Here is a 20,072-nt window from a genome sequence, read left to right as displayed (position 1 = left end):
AAATGAACAAGAAGTGGTGAATTACCCAAGCGACTTTCCTCAAAGAGCGAGCGAGCCGGGAAGAGGAGCCGCGGCGAGCCCCGCACAGCCCGCCCGCAGCACCGGAGCTGCCCGGGAGGGACCCGACTCGCAGCCACCGGGCACCCACCGGGGACCCACCGGGGACCGCGGGGGCTGCGTGGCTGACGGAGTGTGAATGCGTCTCCGCAGAGAGATGCAAAAAGCCTGATCTGCTCGCCTTTGACTTGAGATGCCGGCTCCTCACTAGAATGCAAACCCTTGCACAGGATGAAAACAGGTTTGTTGCAAATTCTCCTGGAAATGTTTCGTTTCCCACCGCCGCCACCTTCCTGTTGGAGATGTCAGAGAAGATCTTAATGATGACACGGTGGCAGGTACCTCTGCTGCGTACCCTCCGCTGTTCTTTGGAGATGTTAAGGCAGAGATAAATCTTTTATGCAGCTGTCTTTTCATATCTGTAGCGGTTGCTGCACAATCTGCACTTGATTGCAGTGAAAATATTCTTTTTAGGATCTGTTTCGCAAAATGATGCAGAATAAACACAGATGGGAGAAGTGGGGGAGAGAAAGCTGTAATGAAGTAGTGATGGTGGATTGATCTTCCCTCCTTTCACCCCTTTCAGTGCCCTCCCCCAAAGTGTGAGCTTTTTCTGAACACAAAATGGTACATTTCTGGTTTAAAGCAGTAAAGATTTTGGGGGCTCTTTGGCTGGGTTTTGGAGGGGGACTCCCATTAGTGGTGCTTGCTTTACTGACCGACTTTCTTGAATGTCTGTGGCTACCAAGCCTATCAGCCTCTATCTATCTTGCCTTCACCTGTTTTAAAGTATGTCTTGTTTCTTCCAACACCTTGCAGGTCATTCTTCCAGAATGCCAGAGGAAAGTTCGCCAAAGCGGAGTCCTCAAAACATCCCGTACAAGGACCTGCCCCATATCATCAACGCTGATGGGCAGTATCTCTTCTGCAGGTATTGGAAGCCAGCAGCAACTCCCAGGTGAGCACTTTCAAGCAAATGTCCTTTTTTACTACCAGCGAGTAAGACTCTATTTATGTAATTATTATTTATAGCCTGGCTGGTGTTACCAGGCTGTGTGCACGGAGCTTCGCAGAGCCACTGAAGAGGGATTTCTCCCATCTGAGCGAGCCCGTACTGCAAAGACTGTACACTCCAAACCTTGACTGACTGAAGTCGTCCTTACAGATGTGAACCATGGAGTTACTGTCATTCCATGCACAGCTGGCTTGGCTGGCAGTTCAGTATGCTACTGAGTGGCAAGTGCAGGTGGCTGGTGCTTATCAGCAATAAACAACTATCTTCAAACTAATGGCAGAGGCAATCAGGGAGGGATGGGATACAGGCTTAGGGCTGTCTGCTCTTTCTGATTTTCCCAGTGTCAACAAATTAAACATCAGCATCTGACTTCAGTTTCAGCAGTAGTAGCTGAAATCTCAGGGCAACAGGCAGAATATTGTTTGACTGCATTGGTTTTTGACTGTTGTTTGGGGTTTTTTTAATTATTTATAGTTAGTAAATGATTTAGGGAGCTCTTTCACTGGCAACTGTGATTTCAAAACTTGCCTCAGTAATTAAACATGAACAAGGAACCAGACAGAGAAATCTCTCTAATGTTTTTGTCATAATTTAAATAATCCCTTTACTGTAATAGCTTTCTATGCTGATTTGTGTGCTGATTATGATCTGCTACAGAAAGCTGTCTCTGTTCCTCCCATAGTTATGATCTTTCTTCTTCCTCCCAGTATCTGCTGGCTTGGCATGTGTTTATGCTACCACTAGTTTTATAGGTTGTTACTTCATAAAAATCTAGGTATTGTTTTATTTTTCTGCAAGCCAACAGGAAAAGCTATGTTGATTTTACAGCTAGAAAACAGTCACAGGAAAAAGTTGTTCAGGCTGTAGTAGGAAGTTAAACTTCTTCCTTGACCACCCAACAAGTTAGACATCATCCTGTGTCCAAGCAGCCTGTGACTGTGCTGAGAGATGGATATGAGTCCAAGTTAGCCAGCCTTGGGTTTTGTGCCTGCCAAAGTAAGGGACAATGGGGATGACATAGAGCTGGGAGGTGGGCGAGCACCAAAGTACACTGTCCTCAGAGGGGAGGACAGTGCAGCCACCCCACTGCAGCTCCATTGCACTGGTTGGGCTGTAGGACATGGGTCTTGTTTTAAGATCCCCTGGTCTACAGAGCATTTCATGGTTACTTCTACTCACTGCATTTCAGAAACCAGGAGGAAAGTTTTTGGCACTGATGCTTTACATAGTCTTCGTGCCAACCTGAAGATTTCCTCTACAGAAAAAAAAAATGCTCTCAAACCAAGCTTCTACTGTGAAACCAGGCTGTCTTGTATTATAATGTTAATTAATCATTAACTCCCCACAAGGTTCTTCACCCAGTTGTGGAATTGCTTACTTTTTTCATGTTTAATTTCTTAGCAAATGAGTAGTGAGGGGATGGATCTTTGATCCAGAAATGAAAGGACGATAAAGAGCTGAGAGTTAAAACTTGGTGTCTAAGTCCTCTGGGTAGTTCATTTTTTTTTAGGGCTCTGTGCACCAAGCAGTTAATTGAGAGTAAGCTTGCCCTAGTTTTGTGACAACAAAAGTGGATGGGATCAGTGTTGCTCATTTACAAGTGGTTCCTAAGTGCGTGTGTGTGTTTGCATTTGCGTGTTTGTGTATAAGGAGGGGGCGTAGTGTTTATTATTAGCTCTTTTTGCATTGTTATGTATGAGAGAGATGATAAGTGACTGAATAACAAGTTAGTGCCTGGATCTTACAGTCAAGAATGCTCTTGAAGTGCTTTGATAGGCAAACCAAAAATACTTTTTTTTTTCCCCCTCTCTCACTTTTCATAAGTAGCTTGGCTTTTTCTGCTTCATATGTAGAAGCTCAGCAACTTTCATCTAATTTTAAATGTTCAGCAAAAGTGATCTATATATATATATATATGTGTATATAGAAAGAGAGACACCTCAGGGGACTTTTACAGGCCTGTTACAATTTATTCTATTTCAAATACTGAAGGTGATTCTTTCAATCTTCTAACTCAATTGTTGATTCAGGTTCAAATCTTACCGCTAATGAATGATGCTATAACTGTCAAACGGTGGGATCTTCCATTGATCCATTATGCATCTAATCCCAGCTAGGGCTATAGAAATACCTCTTCACTGCAGATGCCCGTAGGTTATCATTGACTTGTCTTCTATTAGAACAGAACTTATCATCCTTGATCCCTCCCCCAGGGAAGGGGAAAAAACGGGCTATCTGCCAAAGGAAAAATTAAAAAGTAGCCCTAGCCTGGGGTTGAAGAGGAAACAATGGCTAGGCAGTGTCTGAGAGTGGGGCCGGCCAAGAGACATTGCCCCTTGGAGCTGCTGCTTCTCTTTTATCTCCTCACACAGACCCACAAAGGTGGATGAAGGCAGTGGCAGACTGATGTGCTGTACCATTTTTATTTAAAAAAAAAATTTGTCAGAAGATGGGGAAATTTTATAAGGCTCTTTTGCTTTGTGCTCACAAATATCCAGGCTCTGACCCTGTGTGGTGTTGATCTGACTGATCAGCCCATACTGGTGCACATATGGAAGCTTTGTTGTAAGTGCCACCGAGGCCAAGGTTGTCCTGTGAGTGAAAGGCACCTATTGTGAGTTCCTCAGCAGGGTCCGCTTTGTTTTGAAGGGGGATTTAGGTGATTACTTCACAGGAAGCTGACATACAAAGGCACTCAGATGTCATAATGATTAGATGGGGTCCACAGAGTAGGTAGTAATGGGACTAAGGAAGGAGAGTGACAGTGTTTTCCACTTGTTTTTTGGGTGGGAAGTCACTCCCAACAGCAGAGCTGTGGACTGGGTGTCTTCTTGTATTGTGTGCTGGCAGCAAAGCAGGTGCAAGTTCCCTGGCCAGCAGCCCTGTGAGCTGCCCAACTCGTTGAGCCAGTTTCATCTTAAAATGTAATTAAGTGGTCTTGTTGAATGCAGCAGGGAAGAAAAAGCAGTATGTTCTGGTGTCGTTTGCATGTATCGTGCCAACAGCAGGATTTTTGGAGCGTGAAAACAGGTAACTCTTTGGCACCGAGTGCTCACTAGTGAGTGCAAAGCTCGAGATCTGGGAAAGGCAGAGCATTTTCAGGAGCCTGTAATGTTGTTTGGAGTAAGTAAATTGTTGGTACCAAACCAGATTAATCTCAAGTCTATACCGCGCCCCAGTAGCCAAGGAAATACTGCTTAATGGGAAAGCAGTCTTTGTGTGAACAAAAACAACAGCTCCATGCAAGGTTAAAACCTCTGCCACTGCCCTGAGTGGTCTGAGTCAAAATATGAGGTGACAGGAGGTGAGGAATTAAGAAACCATGCTCTGTTCCCAGCTCTCAGACAAAGCTGCTAAGAATAGAGGTGGGATGAGGAAGGGGAAGGAAAGTTGGGAGGAGAAGTCAAGACATTTCCTTTGAGGCCCCTAAAGGGCCTGGAGAAGTTCAGAGATGACCTTCTTTTCTTCTCTGTCTGTATCCCCATAGCCTTTTCTGGATGCTTCAGCTGTTCCTGTCACTGCCTAGATAAGCACAAACAGTTTATTCTGAGGTACTTTCAGCCATTCTGCTTGACCTCAAATAAACCCTGTGAGATTTATTGACCCAGAGTATTTTTTTCAAAGGTGCTAATAGCCTGCAGCCACCATTGATTTCAGATAGAGGAAGTGGTGCTCAACTCTCTCCCTGTAGATCAGCCACTCTAGGTTGGACACTTGAAGCTCGAGACACCTGTAGTTAGAGGATGCTTTTGCAGATGTGGCTTCCAGGCATTCTTGTATCTGAGCTTCCTCATCTATCAAACAGAAATCATCTGGCTAGTTAGCATGACGCTTGCGTCTCTCCACGTAGTGGTCTCTAGGTGCACTTAGATGATTACCAGCAACTGAAGTAGGCTGCCTGAGAAGGCTGCCTGCAGCTGAGACATCTGTGGGTCACAGATGTGTTCCTGGTCAATTGTTAATGTACACTAAAATGGGCTGGCTCAACTTTAGACACCGTGACTATGGTTTAAGTGAACAGAGTTTCAATTGTCTGAGTAAAGCGTCTTTTTGTAGTTCTTTCAGTTCTACACCTGACAAGTGTGATTAAAAATGCAAAATTAAACAAATAAAAAGCACATGCTTCCCTATTTACCTTTAAAATTTGTTTTACTCTTTGAAAAATGCCTGTCATTCATTCTGACTTGTTAGCAATGAAAGGCCAAGCCAATAAGGGGAAAATACATTTCTCTCTTCCCTAAGGACTTGGCAGAAGTGCCTGTGGTGCAGAAATACAAACTGCCTTTATATTTGAACTGGCCCTTAAATTGTGAATATTACTTGCTGATTTTGGCACCTCATTGCCAGCATTTCCATGACATTTCCAGAAGAACAGCACAGCTCTCAGCATGAGCAGATGACAAAGTTGAATTTGACTTTCAGACCCTTCCAAAATTAATAAATAAATAAATAAACCAAAGTGAAGTCAAAGCAAAGAGAATCAAGTCACTAATTATAATGTCTTTAATTACACTGTGTGGTGTTAGTCTCTAGAAGTACTTAAGGAATTTCTAACTCAGTGTCACTCTGGGAGAACCCTTTTGTTTGTACTAATGAGATCAACTTCAAACTAAGGCATAAGGGCCAAACTATTATTGTGCACAGTGACTTATGTCAGCACAGTTTGTCGATGGACAAATTCAGCTCCCTCTGTGTCTGATCACATCAAACTCAGTGCACAGGGGAAATAACAATTATCCTTGTTGAAGCAACATTCTAGGCTTTCCTTGCTGTATTGCTATTGCCTGAGCTTCTAACACCTCCCTTCTGTTCATCATCCATCTATGTGTTCCTTTAACGCCTGTATTCTCTTTGCTCTGTGAGACTGTCCTGTTCACTGTGAATGGGGCATCCTCTTATGGCTTCTGATGCATTTCCAGAGGATGGGCAAATCCGCAAACCAGCTTCACGTAAGAGGGATTCTGACAGTCGAGAAAGCAGCTTTGGTTCTTGCTGTAGATATTGTTCTTGCTGTAGATATTTCCAGCAGGCTTTTTTAGTAGGATAATTTTTTTTCAGTCCCCACAGGGATGTTCAAGAGAAGCAAATCTGCCTTTTATTCCACAGAACCCAAGGAAAAAGGCAAATAACAGAGGGAATAACAATTGTAACTATACTGTCCCTTTTGCTCATTGCCCTGTTAGGATCGGCTTCTGAGCACAAGTGTGCAGATTTGTGACAATGGTGTGTGGAAACAAGGTGACTTTACGAGTTCCCTGTTATGAATCTCAAAGCAGTAAAATTTCATCCTGGTTCTGAGACAGCAGCAAAGAAAGCAAAATTAATGTTGGTTCTCAGTGTGCCACTTGATAAACTCTTGGAAACGGTGCTGTCCAACACAGTCACTATCAGAGACAGAGGTAAAAATAGGAGAAAAGAAGAAAATTAGTCTTGAGATTGTGTTGTAAAACTCAATTTCTGCTCATGATTCTGCCAGAGATTGAAGGCTAAGCAAACCTTGCTTCTCTCGTGCAAATACTTCATTTCCTTTTAATGGGATTACAAGGGTGATGATCAGTACTGGCTTCATATCATGACCCTGATGGATCTCCTAGCTGGTTACTCAGCAGCTAGAGCCCTGTCTCTCCCTCCAGATCTCTTTATCCTGAGCAGACCCTGCACTGGATCTCCTCTCAGACTCTGGTGCATAAATTTTCTTCTGCTCATCAGACTGGGAGCACTCTAAACCAGTTGTTTGTTTACAGCAACACAATAGTTGAAGCAGACAAACTCATCAACTTTATCAGGGTTCCAGATGCAAGAGCACTTTACTTCACTAGCACAAGAAATGTGTAGTTTTAGACAAAATAATAAAACCAGCTGCACACAGTTCCTTGCCTCATTTTCTTCAGTACTCTTGAACATCCCTTGGGAACACACAGCAGCTCTTTTAGATCACCATGAATACATCTACAACAAGAGTTGGCTGGTATAGTTGCACTGGCTAGAAGAGGGTATTTTTTCTAGATGCCTTTTGCAGAGGAGTTGGGCTGCGTGTCCTTGCAAGTTCCCTTCAAGCTGCTGAGGCTTTGTGCTTTTCAGATCCAGGGCGAACATCTGATCTCTTTGTTCTTCTAGGGAAATTGCATTGTTCTAAGAGCTGTCCCTGCAGACACATTTGGCTGAGCTGCCTTCCCTAGGTTCTGGCCTGCCATTGTCCTAATGTGCTTCCACTTGAATGGAAGCCATCAGTGTTTAACAACCTTCTATTGTCCCTTATCCAAGAGATGTGCCACAACCCTGATAGCAAATGGCTGATTCCCCTAAGTGTCCAAGGAGATAGTATTACATCCTGCCCTTGAGATTCCTTAAGATTTGCTTAGGCAGGTCCTTTACCTCATCACACCCCAGTTATATCCTTAACTATACCCATACACCCCTGCCCAGTACAGACATTCTGATGCTGTATCAGTATGGCTTATTATCCTATAGGAAGGAAATAAGCAGGACCAGGGTAAGTAAAGTTTTTCAGCATCATTAAAACTATCTCTCTCTTAGGGTTTCTTCTTGCAGACAAATAAAATTTCACTTATGTTAACTGGAAGAGAAATACTGGTACAACAATTCAACCTTGGGCTAGCCCCAACCATAAACATCTTCTAAAGCAACCAAACCTGGTGGAGTCACTGGATGGTGGTGTCAGGAAGGCATCTCAAAGCTGATCAGACTCACTGTCCAGACAGCGGTACCAAGATGTGGCCTTGGGGACAGGCAGGGAGCGGCCAGTGGAAGCAGTCCTGGTGGCCAGAGCATTCCAGTCAGATCTGCCTGCCTCCAAACACACTCCTACAAACTGTCCACATCAGTGAGGGGCAGGAGAGGGGATGGGTCTCGGAGTGTGCTCTACTTGGGGATGTGTTTGTTTCTCCTAGACAGATGCAGTATGTTTGTGTCCAAAAGGATTAATTGTTTTTGCAGTAGCAGCCTGTTTTCAATGTCCCAAGACCTTGAATAACACCAAACTTCATGAGTACTTCCACTGGAAGGAAAGAGACTCCCCTTCTGCATGGCAGACACTTGCTCTCCAGCCAGGAGCTATCTTCATTTCTGCTTGGCAGGTGTTCTTGATGATGGGAACCTTTGAATCCTCCCTTACTAAGGGATGGTGAAGGCAGCTTTCTAGACCTAAAATATTTAGTGTCAGAAAACGGAATAAAGAAGTAAATGATTAGCAGAGAACAGGCAGAACACATGGTCAAGACAGTCATTAGGCAATGACACAATGACCAGTGATTTACAGAATTGGACCCTTAATTTCTCTGTCCTTTTGTTTCCTCCTTTAAATTGGGTGTAATTATCCAGGCAAGTGGTATGAATTTGGCCTGGAGTCCTTAGATTAAAGTTTTGAGAGAAAGTAAGTTATTCCTTGCGGTTTTGGTGGTTGAAGAGTGCTTGATGTTTGAAGAGATTTTTAAAAAATCTACTAAAAGTGATGCATTAGTTGTTCTCCACTGTTCAGCTACAAGTAAATTGTCTCAGCAGCAATCCGCTAAAAGACAGAAAAGAGAGAGGAAAAAAGAAAAAGGAAACAAAATATTGACAACTGGGCTAAAGCCAAACATTCAGCAGTAACAGCGTGATAATCGTTTGCTCCAGTATTGTGTATAGATGGGTAAGGAGAAAATGTACAAACTGCTATAGATTTAGTAGGCAAGAAAGATTACTGATCTTTTTTCAGCCATCTATCTGACCTATGATAAAAAGGACTTGCTCTATGTTTTCTTTCTTCCTTGATGAAGCTTGAAGCTTGCGGAGTGAGGGAATAAAACTTAAATCTTTGGCCTTTTTTTAGAACAGACTTGGTTTAATTTGCTGTAGGTGTCAGCGGGTTAGCTAGTTCGCCAGCTGACATGATGAGTTTATTGTTATAATTTTCCAATGTCTCTTTTACTTTAATTTTTCAAAACTATGTCAGTGAGGTTTCAAATTCAACTGTCAAATTCAAGAAATCTGCAGTGGTTTAATTTGTTGGGCTAAAGGCATGAGGAGCGATGAGGAAGCAGTAAGTAATTAAATTGCTGTAGAGATAACATCTAGCTGACTTAATGGTTAAGCTTTTTCTTCATTTTTTCAATTTTGTGTGAGAGCTAGTCTACAGTATTTGGAGTATTAAAAACTGTATTCTGAGCAGTATTCATAATCTCATTTTATTAAAAGGATGTTCAAGCCATCAGCATTCAGTCATCCTCTGTCCCTCCACAGATGATTTTAGCAAGGAGCACCAAGCACCTCAACCCAGGTTGTCCTGAAAGTGCACAGATCACCTCTCTGACATTATTAGCTGCCCACACAAGTTCATTAGGACAGAAAACTTTTTAAAAATTGACTTTTTATTTCCAGGTTCACTGTGGTCCTTGTGCATGTAGGGCTGGAGCTCAGGGAACTCGTGGTGACATTTTGACTCTGCTTTTAAACTCCAGCTGATTGCTGTAGGGTCAGGTTTTGCCTCAGACTGTGTGTCCATCCTTACCTCTGGCATGCTCTCTTGCCATGAGCAAGGCTTTTTACCTCTTGTGCTTCAGTTTTCGTGGCAGTAGGAGGAAGGGTTGATCCTTGCTTGGGGCAGGGTAATGGATCAGAGGACCTCTTGAGGTCCCATTCATCTTTGCGTTGTGTGACTCTACAACAAGCCTAGTTGTACCCTTTGTAAAGCATTTTGGTTTTTGTGAATGAGGAGTGTTGTACAAAAGCCAGCTGTTGTTATTATTTATGCTGTTTATTTACTGGTCACATTTCTCTGAGCTGGGGAATGAAAAAAAAAATCAATCAGCAGATTCACTTTGTTTACATTTAATTTCACTTCCAGTGTTTGGGGAATGTTGATTTGTTAAACACTTCTTCCTCTAAAGCCCCTGGTTTTATGTAGTCGGTGGAAACATTGTCTTATTCTTACACACAGGTGTACATTTCTCTTTTGAAGCATCATTTAAGGGTTCCGACCATCAAAGGTTTGCTTCCTGCTGTGCATGTTCTGTTGCTTTAGGAGAGATGGTCAGATCCCTCAGCACTGCTAAATGTAGCATCAAGGCTTGTTTACAGTTTGCTAAGCCCAGAACATTTTCAGACGTGCCCCTGCTCAAGCCACCCAGCAGCTCTGCAGGCAGTTAACAAACCTCTCTCCTGCCCCGTTCACCCACGCCAGCTCTCAGGCACCACGCAGGGCACGGGCATAGATGTACTGGTGCCCCTGAGCCCCATATCTGTCTCACAGCTGCAGAACTGAGGTCTCTCTTCCTCCCTGTGTCCCACACAGCACATGCAATGGTTCAACCCTCATCTGGGAGCTTCTCTGAGGCCATGAGCAGCCCCAGTGTTGTGCTGCAGTGATATAGCTGATGAAGCTCTTCCCGTTCCCATTGCAGGCTGTGACAGATGCACCCCACACATGTGATTCAACAAATGGTGTCTTGTAAGTTGGCAGAGGAGAAACTCAGGAGGAAAGACAAAACACCTCTGCTGCTAGCTCATACATCAGCTCTGTCTCTTTCTTTGCCGGCAATCAGAGGAGTCGGAGCCAGCCTGGCAGTGGGGGGGTTAATAATTGTGGTATTGAAAGTATTTGCTCTTGATATTGCTGAGGGTTTTAAAAAATGGTCAGAAATATGTGGTACTTCTCAGTTGCTGGTGAAGCACTCCACATAAAACACAGCGTTCCTGCAGAAGAATAACAGCTTGTGGTTTAAATAAATGTTGTTATTTCTGCTCTGCTGTAGGTGTACATGTATGTTTTGGTTCAGTGACTGCCAGATACTGTAAATGAGTATTGATTTCCTTTTCTATTTTAAGCTTTTCTGCAGAAAAGGCATCCCACATGCCTTTAGCTTTCTTTGCCTGTACCTAAAGAGATTGGAGCCAAGGATTTATCTAACTAAGTACTCTTTTATTTTATTGCTACCACTCATCCTTATTTTAGTAGTTGCGTCCCAAGCTAGTCAGGTCCTTATTCACCTTTTGGAGTTTAATGCTTTTACATCTAGCCCTTTTTGAGAGCAATTCAACAAGACAGTATATAAAACTTATGGCAAGTAGTTCCTTGCTTACATTAGCGTGGGAGTTCTCTCTGCCATAGGTGAAGCTGCCTTGGTGCTAGAAATGAAAGACCATTTTATGAAGCAAGCCTGCCATAGCTGGAGTCTTTGGACAGCCAGATTAGCTCAGTGTGACCAAGAAATAGCACAGACCTAGATTTGGCAACCGTAGGCAGAAGTCTCTATCCATTTGTTAACTATTAAATCATCTGTAGGTAAACCACTGCACCTCAGCCACAGTTCAAATTTACTTTGGTTTGAAATGTGAATAAACATTTCAGCCTTTAAAGCGCATATTGCAGCGATCGCTCTTTTAGCAGGATTCCTGCTTACATTCAGCTTCCTGTCCTACCTCAGGTCTACAGCAAACGTGGAATAGTAAATTAATTGGAACATGCTCAAAGACTTGGCAAACACTTTGCCTGTGACATTACTGATTTCCCAAAGGAATAGCTGCTGATACTGATTTTGACAGTCTGTAAAGCCTCTCGCTGCAAAGATTCCTTTCATAGCTGGGCAGGGCTGAAGTGCAGCTCTGAGATGTTCCGAGATAGGATTATTCATTGGTAATGAATGTGCTTAATCTCAAAGTATGTTAAAATATACATAAGTGCTTTATGATTAAGCAATCAATCCTTGAGTTTCTGTCTTTAAGTTTATGGGGTAATTCCACCCTGGCTTTTGGAAAATCACGCAGAAAAAGATTGGCTATTTGGACACTCATGTTATCTGTGAGATCTGAACTTCTAATGAGTTCAGCAGTTTGTTAAGATAACCGGTTAAGATCTCTGCCAACACAGAGGACTGCAGACAAAATTGGATCAGAAAGGTAAAAGTGAGGATGGGTAATTGACTCAGTGCAGGAAGTAACCAAGAGTTCCACATTATTGGAGGAATTGCCTGGTTACAAACTGTACTATCAGGTCTGAGTATTTCAGGGAATTTAAGTTTTATGTTTTGCTTTAAACCATTGCCATACAACTGGGAATTGTGCAGTCAGTGCTTTATTAAAAAGTAATAATATCATACTACCTTGAGTTCACGGAACAGATAAAATGTTATCCCCTTTCTTGCTCCTTACTTATTCACAGTACTTTTCTAAGCTACTGAAGATTTGCCCATGTAAGCCCAAAGTGCCTGATCAAAGTACTTCACTTGTGTGGTTTTTATTACAAGGAATGGCTTGGAAACACTCTGACCCCCTTGTGCGAGATATGCACTTTTCAGCTTCTTCCCCACACAGGTGCTTGAGTGATGAGCCGAATTCTTCCTTTAATAATTTTTTCAATATTGCTTGTCATGAGTTGTCTGTACCATCCACTCCCTGAAATAACAGCTTGAGACTGGAGGTTATTAGAGCTATGGCTAGAGTCTAAAACATGGACAATTCCGTTTTTAAGAACCATTGATTTTGTGGGGAGACTGACCATGAAGAACCCCTGGTGAGCCCAGGTTGGTTCAGACCACTAGTGATCACAGAGTCATTAAGGTTGGAAAATATCTCCAAGATATTCAAGTCCAACCGTCAACCCAACACCACCACACCTCCATGTCCTGAAATGCTTTGTCTACAGTTTTTGAACACCTCCAGGGATGGAGCTCCAGCTCCTGCATGAAAAATACCTTGTGAAAAAATTGAAGTCAGAAAAAGTCTGCAGACTTGTCTTAGAGGACTTTAGGAAACACTGATTTATATTTAGATGTAGTGTCCTCTGCATCACTTTATGATTTGCCTCAAACTATAAGCACTTCTTAGCAAACATTTGAAAGTAACTGAGCAAGCAAGCACTTTACTAAGGATTTAAAAGTCACCAAGTACTTGTGGGGACCTAACCAGAGAGGTGGCTTTACTAAGTAAAGTAATTTCCATCATTTGAAACCTCAACTAGAACTCACCTCGGTACAGGTATATTGCTGTCTAATTCCATCTTCTGTACTATGCAGAAAGGTGAGATTAAATGGTCAAAATGGGGCTAGGATGCCAGGTAGGGAGCATTCTTGCATGGCTTGAGGTGATCCCTTAATCAAGCACACCTTGTTCCTTTCTAGGAAGCCTGCTTGGTTTTTTAGCACTGAGTTGGGTTTGTGAAGCTATGAGCTTATAGCAGGAGTAAGTAGTGACTTGTCAGTGGAACAGGTGCTCTGAACATGTCAAGACGGCAAGTGAACTCCTAAGAAGGAACCTTTTTTGCACAGCTACTGTGAAACAGAGGCAGACTTTTATATAAGAAATCCTTCTTTGTTCAGGGAACAGGTTTAGTCCTAAAGCAGCGAGTAGTGCTGAGTTTAAGAGATAGTGACTGTGCAGAAGAAAGCTTCTGGTCCTTTAATTGCAGCTTTCTCATACTTTGAAAGGACAGTCCGTCTAATTACACAAGCCTTTCTTTTTCCAAGGCTTTGGCTCACCAGGCAGTGCCTGCATTCTGATTTGAAGAAGAAACTGCTACATGACTGGCTAAATGGTAATTTTTGTCTCCTTGGAAATCATTAGAGGTTTGGTGCCAGTCGGTGAAAGAGGAAGAGGAGGTCTGCCAAAACTGTTCTTGTTCTTACTCCCTGTCTGTTGGTTCTCCATCAAGAATCAGGGTCCTGTAGACATCTTCCATCTGCGGTGGCTTTGCTTCCAAATGAAAATTAATTTTTAAGAAAACTAACAAGAAGTATCTTCTTTTTCCTGATTTCCAAAGGGATCTATGCCAGAAACTCTTGCTTCTTTAAATATTCTTCCTCCACACCTTAAAGCTAATCTAAAAATTTTGGGTGTAATTTCAGATCAACTTCAGTTTTGCGGCTGATGTCTTCTATTTAAATAATGCTTTGCACAGTTTTCTTAGAAAGACTCTGGCTGTTTTGTGCATTCATCCTTGTAGCTCCCCTTGGGAGATATAACCTCCATTTTATCTCTCTTGTATCTCTCTTCAGCCCTTGTGCCGAGGAAGGGCTGAAGCAGAGCAAAGTGCAGAACTGGAGCGTCTGATTCCAGGCTTACTCCTGCGCAGGCTCCCCCCCAAGTCAACCCTTCCTCGGTTCTGTGTGTGTGAGCAATGCCTACACTTGCCTCTTTGGAAACAGAAGTCATAATTCTTCTTTCAAGGATTCTTGTGCTCTGTCGAAGGGGAACAGCAGAAGGAAAGCACTGCCAGACCCTGAGCTGCCCGTGTCTCCAGAGCACTTCTCTGCCTTGCAGATTCAGAGCAGCAGGTCTGGCAGTCAGTTCTGCTGGGGAAAATCCCATCTCTGGTATCAAAGTGAAGGAGTGTCTCCCCAAGGCAGTCCCTGTAACCCTAGAATCCCTTCTCTTCAGTTTTCTTCAAGAAAGGGGTGGGAAGATCCGGCCTGTCAATTTTAAGCTACACACTGCACATTTCACCTCTGATCTCAGCCTTGTGTCCCCTAAAATACACTTCAAAGCGTCCTTGAAACAAAATGCAGCTGGGCTCAAATGTTAACTGCAGAGATTTGTCTAGAGCTACACAGTTGCCAGGTTCCAATAATTCCTTCACACCACCCCCACCTGAAGTTTCCTTTCTCTCTTTTCCCTGCATTAGACCCCACATGAGTTATTCTCAGTGAGGGCTTGCTCTTCGAAAAGCTACTATAAATCAGCATAAGCTGTTTCTCCACATTGTTTTGTGCTGGCTCTAGCTAGATCCTGTTGAACCTTTTGTTTTGAAATATATCTGTACTGTCTAGTTCTGTCTCTGCCCCGTTGATTTATGGTGTCTGTGCTTTCTGGTGTTGTTGAAGAGCCTACCCATGTTACTTCTCCTGGAGGTCATGGCAGTTCTCAAATGTCCTCCTAACTCTATGCTGATGAGGGACTGTGATTTTGAGACGTCTGAGGAGACCAGGTTTGCAGACATGTTGCAAGAGGGTTACTCATGAAAGCAAGCAGAGATTTTAAGACTCAGCTCGAATTCTGTATCGTGTTAGGCAGTAGGATGCTGCCCAAACTAACAGCAGCCCCTTTGGACAGGCTTGAATGGGAACTTCCAAGCCTGAGTAAATGGAGGAAGAAAGTAGGAAGCGGAGTTTACTGGAGAGGTTTATTTTTTAATTGCCAGTTTAGGATCTGGACAGAAATGAAGCTAATAATTCTACTAGACTAGACTGAACCACATCAAACACAAACGTGCAGAATTCTAAATCCCCACAAGCCCTATAAAATCAAACAGAAATTATGTAGTGGGAGCATAGTGGACCATCTTTTGACATATTCTGTGGTGCTCAAAGATTTTTCACAGGCTAAACTACTACAGTCTTGGACTACTACTTACCTCAGTCTATCTAGAAGAGGTGAATACCTCCAGATTTGGAGCTCTGTGAGATACCCATGCTGATGCTACACGGTCTGTGATACTGAGAGAAGGCTGATCAAGACTCGACTCCAAGCTATTGCTATTCTGACTTGCTTTTCCTCCTGAGTTGGGAGAAGTAGCTGTAGAACTGCTAGTTTAATATAAAATTGTTCAACTTCAATGATAGCTGAGAAAAGAGCTGGCTACCCGGATTAAGGACCTACATGGCAAAGCTGAACGTATATGGGCCAGTAGAGCAGAGGCTAAGAATGCAATTCTCAAAAATCTGAGGAATAGAGCAAGCAAAGCTCCTTGAAACAAGGCTTGGAATTGAGAGCAAAGTCATTGCCTCTTGTACCTTCAGAGGGACATAACTCTGCATGTTTCCTACAGACATAAGGATGGCATGAAGGGACACACCTGACTCCCCCATAAATTTTCCTGTCTAACTGGAGTCACCAGGCTGCGTTCTTGGCTAACCGCATGGGTCACGAGCACACACAACATGAGAGAAATTGCCACAACTATTTGTAATCCCTGCCCATGGCCCAAGTTTTCTCAGGGTTGCTGTGGGACACAAATCACCTCAGGAAAAAAAAAGTGCAAAAGCTGACTCAAAAAGCAGATACAGAGACATCCCTCTTCCAAACTTTAGGTCTTACACCCAAAGCAAGAGGATCAAGAGGCCTCCAGAATAAAGGTCACCAACGTCTGTTTCAATGAACAAAACAATTCACTCTTCATTACATGTTCTTGGAATTTATATTTTTTTTAAAGGTAATCTTTAACCGAATACGAAGGGTAGAAAATAGGAATGGCAGTTAAAGGTACAAGCTGCTTAATGCATAATCTTATTATGTGAAAGACTAATCTTCATAATCAGTGAGGACCACTAACCTGGCTAACATCAGAATGCATACCTTTAATTGATTTTCCATTATAATATACTTTGGAAGCAAAATATACATACATGACATTACATTCTTAACAGGTTAAAAAGGTTTGTAACCAACTATTCAGTTGCTTGTCCAAAAATGCCACCAGTGAAATGTGTTTGATAAATAAAGGTTAAAGAGTTGGGCTGATGTCAGCTACAAAGGAACTAATAAATCAGCTCAAACAACACAACAAAATGTAATACTTAATTTCAGTAAGCCAGTCATTTTTCTGGCAGCCTAGCTAACTCAGAGCTTTCCTGTCAGTTAGTTTTTAAAAATATACTTTAGGAATTTAGTGTCAAGTATTCAAAACTGCTCAAGTCAGATGTTCTTTGTTAGAGTTGATCTGGTTCTGGTAACTACATATTTCATGCCAAATGAAAAGCGTAGTTGCCTTACATAGAATAACATGGTATTAGCTTAAGTTGCAAGGACTTGATTCAGGAAATCACTTCTTCATGTGTTTAAATCAGTCCTTATTCAGGACAGGACTTATAAATCCTTTTTTAACTTCCATCTTGTACTTCCTAAGTCCTACTGGCTTTCATGAGTTGAAGAAAGTTTCTGGAGGTCAAACAAGTACTTAAATATTGTTCTGAAGAGGAATGCTTTTAAATGGGGTGGAAAAGATTGCATTTTTCATATATGCAGTCCTAGGAAGCTTGTCTTCAGTTCTTTGGTCAAGTCCCAGTGTTAGGGTTATTTCCTGACAATAGAAGAGCATGCATGGGGCCCTACAGAAGTGCCTCCATCCCCAGAGGACACGAAAAGTTAAACTCATAGCATCCTGCTCACAACCTTCCTCATCTAGTTCAGTTTCAACATTATTTTTGTTGAAAATAAAGCAAGAACATGGGTCTTCTGTCCCACAGGACATAAGTTGTGTTTCTGGCCTGACAGATTTCATAGCACAGCAGCTTTCTGTGTGTTGTTTCAAGGTATGTTTCTTCTAATGACAGAGCCCTGGTTTAAGAGGGCTCTTGCTCATTTGTGAAAGCCCAGTGCTGCAGTTTATTTTCCCTGCAATTCTCTTGAAATTGATTGTGATTGTGCATCTGTAAACAATTGTACTGGCACAGAAGAGGTGGCAACATGTGTCCAGCAATAATGAAGGTGGGAACCTCTAAAACTGGTTCTGCTCGTGCACCTAGAGCTGAATTCCTGCCCTGCAAAGCTGCTCCTTGCACAAGAAGTGAACTATTAGAGGATTACATGGAATGGTTGGGAAGGGTTGGAAACAGCTAAAACCTAGATCAGCTGGTGACTTCTCCAAGAAGAAGGGCAGAAAGACAACATCTTCGTATGGGTTTGTGCACACCAACTGCACATTGCAGCCTGGCCTCTATCACTCCCGACCTCCCTGATTCAGGAAAGGACGTTTGCACGTGCCTCATACCAACTGCACGCGTGACATCGCTATGTATTGCTTACTTAGCAAGCTGCAGCTGCAACACAGGAGGGACCGATACCAGTCATGGGTGACCAGCACAGTGGAGATGTGGGAGCAGGGACCGGTCACTGGTATATACCATGACCTCCTAATGGGAGATGAGTAAACACAACCACTAGTTGGTTTGAACAGTAAAGATAAATATTGTCCTGCTCTCTTGTTGTAATAAGTAACTGCATCTGTTTGCCAAGCTGTGCAGTACCAGGAGGCAGAAACCTGCAGTGGTGAAGGAGGAGAAGGAGGTGGTGAAGGCTATGGGAAGGGCAGGGATCTGTGAAAACCATCTGTTGCTTTTGCAATCAGCAGCTAATGAACTGGTTTCCTTTAATAGCTATAATTGTTGCGGCACTAGTTAGGTGAGAGCAAGCACGTGGATGCCTACTCATGCTCAGCTCACACTTTGGCTTTGGGTGGAGATGAGCCCGCGGAGTGTGGGGAAATTGTGCTGCTGTGTGGTGAGGTGCTTTCTTGAGCAGATGCCAAAGCAATGCTCCTTCGAGATGTTCAGCAATTACAGTTCCAGCAGCCAAAGCCAGCTGAAGCATCCAAAGATACATGAGATTTCCCTGGCTGCAGTTAGAGGGACTGGAGTTAGCGTGGGTTCAGGCACTGGTCAGTCTCCACCAGAAAGCTTTGCAGGCTGTGCACAGTGTTTTCTTCCCGAGGTAGAAATTTCACCAGTGCAATTGCAAGAGCTGGAGGTGAAGAAATTTCTCCCCAGGATCAGTTTGATACATGGCCTATACACAAACTGTGTTTAAACAAAATTTCAATTGAGGCACTGCAGTCCTGCAAAATCTTAAAGCCTGCAGGGTTTCTGTATTAATTTTAAATGACTCTGTTGAAAGCAGTCTCTGATATTCTGTTATTCCAGCCATTGTGGTAGGAAGGAGCAGGCTGTGATTCGAGAGCAAGTGTGTCTGCAAAAATGTTTCCATACAGTAAAGAACTGCTGTCAATCTAATCACTCGTATTTTCATGCCAGCTTGCTAGTGAGAATACGTTAAGCCATGTATTTGGTATACTGCCTTCAGGTATTATTTGCCAAATCTAACTTTGTTTTGTAATGGACAATGAGAGATGAGGTGAAAGAGCCAAATCCTTCAATCCTTGCTCAGATCATACTCATACAGTTTTTCATGCTGTTGTGTTTATGGCCCCTGTGCTTAGACCTGAAAGCTGGAGTTAAAGAGCTGTGAAGATGTGACCTAGTTTTTAGTCAGTAAAGCCACTCTCACTTTTTATTGAACAACGAAATGAGCTACTTCTGTTTCGACATAACAATTTGGAAATTTTACTCCTTGTTTATGACTTTTTACAGGACAAAACTTTCAAAAGTACCTAAGTCTTCCCGACAGCTACTGCCATTAGGACTCTTAAGGCACAAACAATCTCAGGAATTTTATTCAGTATTTTGCAGACAAATAATAACCCAGGTCCTGTCCCTGTGGTGTCCAAAGTTTCAGTTCTGCAACGCCTGGCAATTGTGCTAGCTGAGAGGAGAGGTTGCAGGAACACCTTGCCTCTCTGAAACACTGACTTTTTTTCTTTTCTCACTGATTTCACAGAAGCTGAGGGGGCTGAGCATCTAGCAAGATGCTGTCAGGCAAAGTCGTGGTGCTGCATCAGTGTGAATGAAAGCAAAATTAGGGCTTTGCTGTCAAGGGGGGGTGAAAAACCAGCAAGAATTTCCTGGCAGAGATCTTTTTGCCAGCTTCCCATTAGGTTTCATTCACTTGATGCATTTCACTGCATACATTCAAATAATATTTCTCTGAGCAATGAAGGGCTGTATCCCATCAGCCAAGTGGCCAATGTCTGTGCCTAGTCAGCAGAAAAAAAAAATATAGGTCCTCCTAAGAGTAACCAAGAGCTTAAGTAAGACACTGAGCAGGGAAGCTGTCGAGAGCCAGGTGGTAGGATATATTTGGCAGAAAGACTGAGCCTGGCTGAGTCTGTTGGGTATCAGGGTGATGTGTACACAGGAATTTTCTCTCACATTTCCTCAGGTTCTGCGTCGGCGTCCTGTGCAGGCAGTGCCACAGCTTGCTGTACAGCAGAGCACAGAGCCTGTGGGTTAACAGCCTGGCTTTGCTTCACCCCCGGCCCCCTTGCTGCATTTCCAAATGTTTGGCAGATCTGCCAGCCCCACACTTGGGGACTGTGATGTCTCTTTAGGTGACCCAGAACCAGAGCTGAGGTACCAGACCATTACATGCAGGTGGAGAAGCATTTGGATGGTGCCTC

At 43.0% G+C, this 20,072-nt stretch overlaps 1 protein-coding gene across 1 annotated transcript in view; it reads left to right on the top strand.

Annotated features, from left to right (window-relative positions):
- The first annotated feature begins 198 nt into the window (after positions 1–198).
- Positions 199–20,072, top strand: part of MGLL (monoglyceride lipase) — a 61,039-nt gene continuing 41,165 nt past the window's right edge. The window contains exons 1-2 of the mRNA XM_010175539.1: positions 199–298; positions 877–1,015. Of these exons, the coding sequence (XP_010173841.1) occupies positions 289–298; positions 877–1,015 (149 nt within the window). The 5' untranslated portion in view covers positions 199–288. The remainder of the gene's footprint in view (positions 299–876; positions 1,016–20,072) is intronic.

Source organism: Antrostomus carolinensis, unplaced genomic scaffold (assembly GCF_000700745.2).
Source record: "Antrostomus carolinensis isolate BGI_N321 unplaced genomic scaffold, ASM70074v2 scaffold34229, whole genome shotgun sequence".
Classification (NCBI taxonomy): domain Eukaryota; kingdom Metazoa; phylum Chordata; class Aves; order Caprimulgiformes; family Caprimulgidae; genus Antrostomus; species Antrostomus carolinensis.
This window is presented reverse-complemented; position numbering and strand designations above follow the sequence as displayed.